At 37.6% G+C, this 11,654-nt stretch overlaps 1 protein-coding gene across 1 annotated transcript in view; it reads right to left on the bottom strand.

Annotated features, from left to right (window-relative positions):
- Nucleotides 1-6,111: 6,111 nt before the first annotated feature.
- The window catches only part of LOC103771337 (ephrin type-A receptor 7), a gene marked incomplete at both ends in the record, with an annotated part of 118,761 nt that continues 113,218 nt past the window's right edge, over nucleotides 6,112-11,654 (bottom strand). The window contains 2 exons of the mRNA XM_008938627.1: nucleotides 6,112-6,280; nucleotides 9,738-9,862. Of these exons, the coding sequence (XP_008936875.1) occupies nucleotides 6,112-6,280; nucleotides 9,738-9,862 (294 nt within the window). The remainder of the gene's footprint in view (nucleotides 6,281-9,737; nucleotides 9,863-11,654) is intronic.

Raw genomic sequence — 11,654 nt, 5'->3', positions numbered from 1 at the left:
TTTTTACACGGAACCAGGACATAACTGAACAGGAATGTCTACATGAGGATTTTATGAATTCTACAAAATCAGGTTCCTGTTGCAGACTTCAGAGGTTCCCATAGAAACAAACAAACTAGTCTTTTTTTTGCTCTGTCTTGGGAGAGGTGAGCCAATCAACATGATTTATTTTGTCACTGACACTGACCTGTACCAACTGCTTCCCTCTCAAAATAAAAAAAAAAAAAACCTTTGTCATACTACACATACTACACAGATATAGAATAATCTGCACTGGGGTGAAATTCCATCCCCTCTTCAATTTTAATTCCAAAAGCAACTTTATGATTTTTCTATGTTCTACCTATTGCAGGTGAGGAAGATCTCATTATTCATATGGCTCTTTAACTGAAAAGAACAAACACGTAACTTTGAGTATCTATAACTTTCTGAGATATCCAGGTCAGTAGGGTGGTCCTGCAGGCCTGCATATATCCCATTTGTGGAACTTTTAGGAAATCAGTGGTTACTATCTTGTGCAAGAGTGTAGAGGCATAAGTAATACAACTCAGTTCCTTTAACATTACCAGGCCATCAGAGGAGACAATATCAAACAAAGTCAAATTGATATAAAATACAGCATTTCCTAAACCTGTTCCCTTCTCTCTTTGAACTTCAGTGCAAATCTCACTTGGAAGTCAAGAAGAGACAGCATCCTGTCACAATGGCCAGAGTACAAAGCTGCATCCATCTAAGAGAGTCTGGAAAAATACCCAGCCCAGCCTGCAACATAATCTAGCAGCCAAGTTGAGTGAATAGAGGTTGACATATGTGAGTGGGTTGGTCTGCATAACTACCTCACAGATTTTGGGTACCGGCACATTCCAGAAAGAAGCTGAGGATGTTATTTGGGCTCTGAAAAATGTGGGGGACATGGCACCCTGGACAACTGGTAAGATAGGTGGGATGCAAAGTATGATGTATCAAATTAAAAAAGTCTGATTGTGGGCATGGTCTGGTAGGAATTTAGGAATTTGATGACAGCAGACTGAGACATCTCCCTTTATTCAGGTACTGTGAGCTGCTTCTTTCTTCTGTGTGATGACCTCACCCTGTAAGGGTGAATCAGTACCCAGCTTCTTGAATTATCACTGTGGTTTGACAGAAATAAAGATTCTAGAATGTTCTTAGAGTGTTCTCCAGGGGTGCATGGCCTGATGCTGCTACAGTGGTGAAGGCAGAGAACCACCAGCAGGACAGGGAAGACTGCCCTTAACTCTGCTTAAACTGTAGGGGTGGGGAATGGATACCCAAACACCCTGGAGGATTTAAAAAAGATCAGCTCTGAAAACTGTGCTGCTTCTCCAGCGACATTTTCTCATGCAAGCAACTCGAAATGCAAGATTTGCAGAAAAGAATACCTGATGAAGTCCACTATGAAAGCTTTAATGATAAATTAGATTCATGTAAGCCAAATATTATTCTTAAATATTATATGTCTTCTATAAAAAATTGTAGTACTGTTATTTCAGACATCAGGAATAAATTTTACATCTGCCTACTACTTCAACCTTGATTGATTTAAACTGATTCATGGCAAAAGTAAAAAGCAGTTTTCTTCCTGCCAGACTGTGCAGAATCCTTTTACTGTAACAGTGAGACTCTGTAAAAAGTGGCAAAATCCCCTTCTATTACAAAAAGCACAGGATCATCTTCAGATTCACTGGCTAAATGTCATTTAACATAACTTTTAAATACTGCAATGAATGAAAAGATAAAATTATCACTGTGTGAGTAATATCACTGAATGATATTCTATGCATTTAGATTTTCTTCCTGAGGGACTTCTGTCTCTAATAACCAGCAATGATTCCAACCAAAAAAAATATGATGATTAAAGAACTTTGATCTGTGGCAAACACAGTATAGAATAGAAATATCCTGCCTGTATAAAGCACTGCCACTATTACAAGAGAAGTACCAGGAGAAATTCAGGTAGGCGTGACTATCAGACTGTGATATATGTCACTATATATATTCTTTCATATATATATATATATGTGTGTATATATATGTATGCTCTCATTTTATACATATATATTCTTAACATAATTTGACATATTTAAAATCTGCATTCAGAAATATACTGGAAAAATGCCCCTAAGCTGTAGCACAACACTAGTTTACTGCTTACCTGTACAGTATTTCACTTGAGGTATATTTGCTAAAAATGGTCCAATAAAGGTATTCCTTTAAAATGTTAACAAAAGACTAACCTGATTAGCCCGTGAGTTTTGATAAAACTATACGTAAAATATGAGAAATAAATATTTTTGTGTAAAACAATTCTAGAAGAATTTAAAGGAATTTATTATCCTTGTACCAACATTTTAATTATTTCTGAAAAGTGTGTAAGGAAAATTGTGGATGTTTATCCTTGACGGGAATTATATTCTATAATGTCCTCTCAATATAATGGAAAATATGCCAGTTTTGAAATTCTGTTTTATGAAAGCACAGGACATTTTACATGGCATGTCAAAACACAAAGCTGGCCTGTGGCATGAGAAAAATCAGCTGTGCATACTGGCCAAGTATACTGCTGATTTATACAGTGTTTTCATCACCTGAGTCAGAAAACGGGTTCAGGAGCATAGTCAATGATACATTTGTTCTAGAATTTCCTAATCTTCCACGTGTTGACCAAACTCCAGGCAAGACCATTCACCTTTGAAATTATCTTTCTTAATCTTAGCAGCTACCAGTATACTTACATTCAGCATATAGACAATAATGAGGTAATTAAGGAAGTGTTGGAGAAACATTTTCATCTACTAATTTTAAACCATACTGGACAACAAATTAGCTAATTAGCAGAAATTTATGACAGATTATTACAGAATTTTCATTTGGTTTCCAGAAATCTATTTAAAATAAGAAATCACTTCTGGCTGTACCTCAGGTTCCCATTCTGCAAAATGGAGATTCTGCTCCTGACTGAAGCAGAACTCTACGGATGGAAAGCATGCTATCAGACACGGAGCTAATAATATCAGCAATAACAGTTTATTGCTGCTATTATGATAATTGCTATTTCAATTATGTCTATTAGATATGTGGTATTATTCATTATTGATAGTTTTCATATTCTGTGTGGAACCAGGGTAGAATCAAGACCTAACTACTGTGTTTTAAGAACCCACAAATTGTTCAGGCAACACCTGGCTGCAATTAATAAGAAGCAATAGTGTGTGTCTGCACCTCAGATATGCCGCACAGAGTGCAGAGACCAGACCTGGCATCCATACCCTCTGAATCTGTAGGCTATGTATTCTAGCTGACTTGCTGTCAGGAAGGTCAGCCTGAAGCAAATGACCCAAACCAGAGTAACCAAACCTAGGTCTGTGACAGAGTGGTGACACTGTCAGGGACACAGGCAGTTCCCGTGAATTGGCTTATGGCTGCCAGGGCTCAGGGGCTTGAAGACTTTCTTTCTGAAGACACAAATGGTGGAGGATTTTCTCTAAGTATGCACACACGTCTACATTGCTGAGGAACAAAAGTATCAGTGTGATTTTTAGACAAGGGCAAAATATTGGTTTCAGCATCAAGGAAAGGGCAAGCACTCCTAAACTGTTATCCCTCCGCTGAGATGTCAGAGTCAAATTCTCTGGTGTACTGTATTGAGTTTGTACTTCATATTTTTCCATTGTGAGGGTTTTGAGATGTTTTTTCTTTACACAGCTTACGTCATATTACATGAGCCTTAAAGTAACCTAGTATCTTTAAGATCTTTGTGTCTTTACTAAACCAAGTTGAAACTAGCCAAGGAACTCAAAAGATACTAAATATGGACATATAGCTTAAACGAGACACACACATAAATGAAACTATAATGAGTTTTTTTAAGGAACTCAAACAGGAAAAAAATGAGCTGGAGGACAGCCTTTATGGGCTGAAATCTCTTCCCTCTTCTCCCCACTTACAGAAGAATCACAGAATCACAGAATGGTAGGGATTGGAAGGAACGTCTAGACACCATCTAATCCAACACCCCTGCTAAAGCAGGTTCACCTAGAGCACAGAACTGCATCCAGGAGGGTTTTGAAAGTCTCCAGAGAAGGAGCTCCACAACATCTCTGAGCAGCACTGTTCTAGTATTTTCTCACCATCACAGGAAAGAACTTTTTCATTATGTGCAGATGAAACTTCCAGTGTTCCACTCTGTGCCCGTTGCCCCTTGTCCTGTTGCTGGCCACCAGTGAAAAGAGTCTGGCCCCACCCTACTGACACCCATCCTTTAAACATTTATAATTATTGATAAGGTTCCCTCTCAGTCTTCTCCAAGCTAAATATACCCAAATCTCTGTCTGTCCTTGTAAGAGAGATGCTTCAATCCCCTTATCATCTTTGTAGCCCTCTGGGGGACTCTTTCCAATAGTTCCTAGTACGTCTTGAACTGGGGAGCCCAGAACTGAACACAATACTCCAGATGTGGCCTCACCAGGGCAGAGTACATGGGGAGGAGAACTTCCTTCCACCTGCTGGCCACAGTCTTCTTAACGCAACCCAAGGTACCATTGGCCTTCTTGGCCACAAGGGCACATTGCTGTCTCATGGATAACTTGTTGTCCACCAAGACTTCCAGGTCCTTTTCTGTGGAGCTGCTTTCCAGCAGGTCAACCCTCATTTCCATCCCATCAGGGTGGTGGGGGTAGAGGGGCAGTGAGTAAGTGTCTTCATGGTGCTTAGTTGGTCGCTGGGAATAAACCACAACATTGGTGTATCAGCCACTCCTCCCAGTTTTGTATCATCAGCAAATTCTGCCTCTCCATCTAGGTCACTGATGAATACGTTGAACAGGACTGGATCCACTACTGATCTTTGGGGAACCCCATTAGCAACAGGCCTCCAACTAGACTCTGCTGCTGATCACAACCCTCTGAGCTCTGCCACTCAGTCAGTTCTCAGTCCAATTCACTGTGCACTTCTCTAACCCACACTTTCCAAGCTTACCCATGAGAACGTTATGGGAGAGAGTGTAAAAAGTCTTCAAAAGTCTTACTGAAGTCAAGGTAGACAGCATCCACCACTCTCCCCTCATCTACCTAGCCAGTCATGACAACACAGAAGGCTATTGGATTGGTCAAGCACAATTTTCTCTTGGTGAATTCATGCTAATTACGTTTGAGACTCTCTTCCTCCACAGGCTTAGAGATGACCTCCAGAATGAGCTGTTCCATCATCTGTCCAGGGATAGAGGTGAAGCTGATGGGCTTGTAGTTTCCTTGGTGCTCCTTCTTGCCCTTTCTGAAGACTGGAGTGACACTGGCTTTCCTCCAGAACTCAGGCACCTTTCCTGTTCTCTATAACCTTTCAAAGATGATAGAGAGTGGCTTAGCAATACGATTTGCCAGCTCCCTCTGCACTCGTGGGTGCATTCTATTGGGGCCCATGGATTTGTGGATGTCCAGCTGAAGTGCTGGGGTTAAATCCCCAGCCCTGAATGAGGGTTGGCATATGGATGATGCCAGCCAGGACCTTCCTGATTCGTTTTCACCCAGGGTCTGGTCAGTCTTGGGTGGGAACTGATTAGGAGATCACCACCAGGTGCCCCTGCCTTCCACATTAACTTGGAGGTGGGACAAGAAACCACCTCAATAAGAACTGACTCTGCTTGAAGTGCAGTTGGGAGGTTTGTTTACGCAGTGGATGTGGGGTCATTGAAAGGGCTCCTGGACCCTTTATAACAAGTGGAGCTCCCAGGATAGTGAGACAAGATGATAAGTCTCTCTCCTGGCAGTTATAATCCAATTATAATTTGGATTGATGATTTGGACTGATCACCTGGGTACTTCCATCAAGCATGGCATGGTTCTGGAGTCAGGTTGCTCCCTTCTTCACACCCTATGCTGTGAGTGATGTATTGACTTAATCCTCCCTCCAGTGGTCTGGCATGTTGGATTTTCTACTGTAAAACAAGTAATTGAAGCTGATCCTTCAAAATACAGTGAGAAAAATCCACCTTCATGTAGAACTTATTTCTTTCTAGCTTTGATAATATTGACTATGACTGCTTTCTTGCTTTACTTCTACTGAAAGTGTTAATTTCCTGTAAAGCTAATTGTTTACCTGTGGCTTCTTCTAGTGTGGCAACATCCAGTCTGGGGCTGTAATTTCCATAACCAGCAGCGGTAAAAGCACGAATCTGGAAAACATACACTGTTCCTGGCTTTAGATTATTAATAGAAGCTGAAGTGGACTTGGTCTTCACTGTTGAATAGGTCCTCTCCCTTTGATCCTGGAAACAATAAGATAAAAGTTTAAATGACATTTATGGGTCAGATTTTATCATGGTTGCATATCAGCAACTGACCACCAGCCGGGTAGTTTATTTCAATTTGTTGAATGCTTTTTTCCTCCAACATAAAAGATAAAGCATGCTCTGTGGAGTGTTACAGAACACTGTCAGTACAATGACGAGTTCTAAGTGTAACATAAAATTCAAATGGGATGCTCATGTTGTTACTCATAAAACATTCAGACATAAAATGATCGCTTCTTTGGCTCTGATTACATTTTGTGAAATTTTGATGAGAAAAGAGCGTGACCACAGCTTTCCGGAGGAATCTGTAGGATTTAAACAGTTCAAGGACAGGGAAGTGTGTTCTTTCGTGGTCAGAACACCTTCCCTTGTTACCTTTCAATTTAAAAATACAGTACTGTGAATGCACAACTGGCTGGATTTTGCAGCAAATGCTGAGGTGCTTAACTCAGTTTTCACCTAGCTTCTTTTTTCTGTGGCTTTTAGTCTTTTCTCAGGCTTTGACTCTATGTCATCGAGAAGAACCCAGGGAAAGAAGCTCCGTACAACACCCCCCAAATTTGAAGCTGTAAGATTACAAACCCTATGAGTAATAACTCACTTTCAAATAGTACAAAAGCTGTATCACAGATCATTACAGCATTCAAAAAGCTCTACTTCTTCATCACATTTACTGATCCAGATTATCTTACAGCATAGATATGTGCAATCCTGTTGATTTGTGGTGGCAGGTGCAACCCTGATTTGAAGGACAGAAGAGATGAATTAACCAACCATCTGAATGCACCAGAGAAGCATGGGCTATACGAGGCAGTGCTAATAAGACGGATGGACAGGGAAGGAATAAATCGTAACTCATTTCAATAGTACTTCACCAGCTAAAAATGAAGAACTTTCCCTTCTGCAGACAGTAAAGCAGCAAAGATTTTTGCTGAAATACAGGGTTAAATACAACATACATGATGTCTTTTCTGAGATTCAGTAATGGCTTCTCCTGGGTCTTGCCCAGTCTGTCATTTGAGCAAGCCCGTCGGTTTGGCTAGCAACAATTTTTTGTGTCTTCTCCAAGAGGGTTTCAATCATTAATTATATATTAATTATTTAAATCAAATTAAGTGAGGACCATGGTGGAATGTATGTTGGTATGTGAGAAAGAACAGGAATACTTGGGAGATGAGAAACAAGTGTAAGGAAACCAGAAACAGTCAAGTTTGGGACTGTAAGCCACAGTGGAATTTCTGAGTTTGGGTTTTGATGCATAAATGAGGCTTATTTGAATTGCCAACAGTTCTCGCATTCCAAATAAATACATAACAAAGAAATAAATATAACCTGCGCTTGAAATCTCACAGGAAAGGCTTACTTGGGAGATTTCAGGCAGTTTCTATTCAAGCCTTAGCCAGAAGTGAGAGGTGAAAGCAACACTTATCAGAATATTTCAGAACCACAAAAATGTTTGATTTAATTTGGCTCTAAAAAGAGCTGAAAGTTCAATTTATTTTTTTTTTTTTTAAACTAATGGAATAAAACATAAAATGCCTTCCTCATTCTGAGCAAGAAGTTTATGAAGTACTTTTCAAGCTGAATTAAATTATTTTGGAAGGAACACAAGCATTTAAGTGTTTGTGTTAAAATTGTCTCACTGAATTAAAGGTACATAGAACATCTGTGACTGTAGGATGAACTTCTTATTCTATTAATTTTCCTGTAATAGTATAATCCTGCTAAGTTTTCTTCCATTACAAAAGAAATTTAACACCAATTTTTGTCTTTGCAAAAAGAAAACTGACAATGAAATTCTGCTGTTTATTTAAAATAAAATCATTAAAGAGCCACACTCTTAAAGCTATCATTTTATGAAAAGTCTAGCATCTTGATAATTTTTCTGACAATTTCTACCACTTATTTAAATTATTTATTTTAACAGATTAAAAACTACTCTGCATATTAAGAAAACCATTTTTTTTGTTTGTAGCCTGTTTTTTGTTTCTGTTTCGGTGTTTGGGTTTTTTTTTGTGTGTGTTTTTGGTTTGGTTTTTTGGTTTTTTTTTTGTGCAGTGAACAGTTTTGTCTTTGATAAATATGTAAACTTTTTTTAAAAGAATGTATGGGCTTTACTCGTGTTTACTTGTGCACACATAGATGCCTGAGGAACAAAAAAATACCAGCTAAAATTAGCAAAATTTCTTTTAAAAAACTGCTTAGCTATTTTTTTCATATCTGGTAAATTTTGTTATAAGAGTAATTAAAGTGAACAACTCAAACTGGGAGTTAGCATCAACAAACATTTTATTCCCTCCCCAAATCATATAAAGATCTTTTGATAAGTAGATTTGTGTAATTCAGTACTGAAAATTAGATGTGGTACTCGATATCAGATCAAATCTGGCCTGAATTTAACTAATTCTATGTTACCTAGTAAGCTGACATGCTCTTTTTGATATAGAGGTGCTACTACCTTGTTTGCTCAGATGAAATGTCTTCACAAATGATCACAAAACATCTCCTTCATTAATTTCTTTGCATTTTAATTCTTTATTTTTTCTCTTAGAGTGTTTTATAAAGATTAAATATATGTTGCATGCTACTGTAAAATTGCTAAGGCATCTGGAGGAGCCACACTCAGTCTGGGTCTCACGACAAACATATAGCTGCATAGGCTGCCTTCACTCTGCTTTCAGCTTATGCTTGCATGTGGCCGTACTTACATGCTTGTCAGAATTTTTTTATTCTGGAGTACTTCAAAGTTATCATGAATGAAGCCCTAGACACGCTGAAATGAATGGCAAAATTCCAAGTGACACCAATAAGATTGCAATTTCACTCTAACAGAAACAGAGATCACTTCATCTACTATTGAAAAGCAATCCTCAATTCATTATTGTGTGGTGAGAACAAGTGAAAAATAAATTTCACAATGCTGGGACGTTTTAAAAGGACAAAAAAGGAAAATTTATAAACTGGAACTGCAGCAAGCGCTATAGAAGTTTTCAGACACCAGGTTAGAGCTGCCCAGCTCATAAGGAAATGGTAAATGTAATCAATAGTTGTATTTGATATACTATCTCAAGACTGGAATTACAGTAACACAGAAGGAAATTAAACAAGCTATAAACACAATGTAGAAGAGACAGGAAAATGGCAAATATCACGGTAAAACATCAAAGTCCAACTTAACAACCATAAAAAGTGGGAAAAAAGGGGCAGATTTCAAGTGGATATTTTTTAGGATACCAAAATGCAATATATGAGACATATGATAGCAATAATAATTGCAGGGGTTTGCAAGTTATTAAAACTGAGTAAAACCACTGTGACTTTGAAAAGACAGGATAGTGGATAGGTGATGGCTTTAACATTATTCCACAACACAGCAAGCCAACACTAAGCAAACAGCACAATGTTGTACATTACAGATGATCTTAGCACTTACTTTCTCATAATACTTGATTTCATATTCAGTAATGACTCCATTGGGATGCTCTGGTTCCTGCCAGGAGAGCTCCACGCTTCTCTGCAGCACTCTCTCTTTCATTACTCCACTAACTTGTGAGGGAGCTGTTTGGACAAGATGTGTCAATAAATAAAAAGCAAATTTGTTGGATGCCTAAAATCAAATGTCATTACTGATCCGTCCCATGCTGAGCCACTTTCATTAAGGTAAAAGAAAGCACCTTTTCATGGCTCACAATTCAAAGCTAATGAATATTCAAGCAGGACCCTATTACCGTTCATAAACTTAGCACAGAAATTTAAGTGCAAACAGCAAAAAGTGGCATTGTTCAAGTTAGTGCAAAACAGACCGATGGGACAGGAATAACAATTAAGCAAATTAATTTTGATTAAGATAGCAAAGTACACTTTTAGATGGATATATAGTAAATTAAAAGTCTAAATATTGATTGCATGTTTCTGAAATGCATATAAAAATAATATTTTAGAAACAAAACCACAATTGAGTTTGATTTCATGTAAATGATTCTAATTCTGCTTAAAAACTAATCTGTCACACTACCATGATTATGACATGACTTGGTGATGATGAAAACAACTTTGTTGAGAGACTAACCCCATTATTTTTCATTAGTTCAAGCCCTTCCCAGATATTCCCTCTTTAGAGCTGAAGTTTTCATATTTAGTCTTGGCGTTTTTTGAAAGTGCGAGACAATTTAAGATGTTTAACAAAAAAAAAAGAAAGCCAGCATATTTTCTGCTGCTTTGCAGTTGCAAAGGAGGCCAAACATCACACTTTTCCTCCAACATACATGCTGTCTATATGAACGTAGCACAGAAGTCCTGTAAAACCATGGTTCTTTAAAAAAACAGCTATTGCATTGGGACCATGCAGAACTTGATATTGTTCTCTTTCAATTCAATGGAAATAATTCAAGGGTGTAGCACTGCTCATGCAAAAGATAAATAAACAGAGGACCTGATCCTTAGTCTCCTGCAGCTAAAAGCAAAAAGACATACTTGTGTACAGGAACTTGGTCATATTTTGAAAGCAGATTCAGATGTAGGAAAGGAAATTAAAATTAGAGACAAATTTATTTATAACTTTTTCAAGTACAGAATTTAGTACTGTTTTTATACTTACATGTTTGAACATAGATTATGAAAATTTTCAATATTTTTCTAGATTAAAAAAAGAACAACTTTACTCCAGAACTGTATATAAAGCTTTCACTGTGTAAAATGATGTACAGTTGTCAGATAAAAATGGATTCTTATCCCTTGCAACAAGCAAATGTACTTCTCTTTTTCAATTTAAAGGAGCTAGAAATCAAATATCTAGAATGCACTCTCCTGTAGCATTATGGATAACAATAGAATTATAAGGTAAAAATGTCTACAGCACAATCACAACAATAACCCTCTAAAAAACTTAAAAATTGATTGTGAAATTCTTATTTTAATTGTGAAGTTTCCAGCCTTTTTTATTGTAACATATATATTCATGTGGGTTTTAAATTGTTTATTTACATTTCATTAGAGGCTCTAAGAGCCCATGAAAATTAAGGATTGAAGCCATGCATGACAATTTTCATGATGAACTATTATGTTCTATATAATCAATATAATCAAAGTTGAAGACACCTTAATGTAGGCTGCCAAACTGATAAAATCATAAAATTGTATCATGTAAACACCATGGGTTGATAAACCATTTCAGAATCAGCATAGCTCTCTTTCAGTCATCTTACATTCTCTGTCTAAAAGCTTAGGGCATTTTCACTCTCTAATTAGTGAAATATATTCTTTTTGTGGCTAAGAGTCTGGAATGCAGCAAACTAATTTACTCTGTCTAGTTTTCTTTCCTGTGATTAACTAGTTGTCTTCTTTGTCAAAA

This window comes from Merops nubicus, unplaced genomic scaffold, assembly GCF_000691845.1.
Source record: "Merops nubicus isolate BGI_N331 unplaced genomic scaffold, ASM69184v1 scaffold934, whole genome shotgun sequence".
Taxonomy (NCBI): Eukaryota; Metazoa; Chordata; class Aves; order Coraciiformes; family Meropidae; genus Merops; species Merops nubicus.
This window is presented reverse-complemented; position numbering and strand designations above follow the sequence as displayed.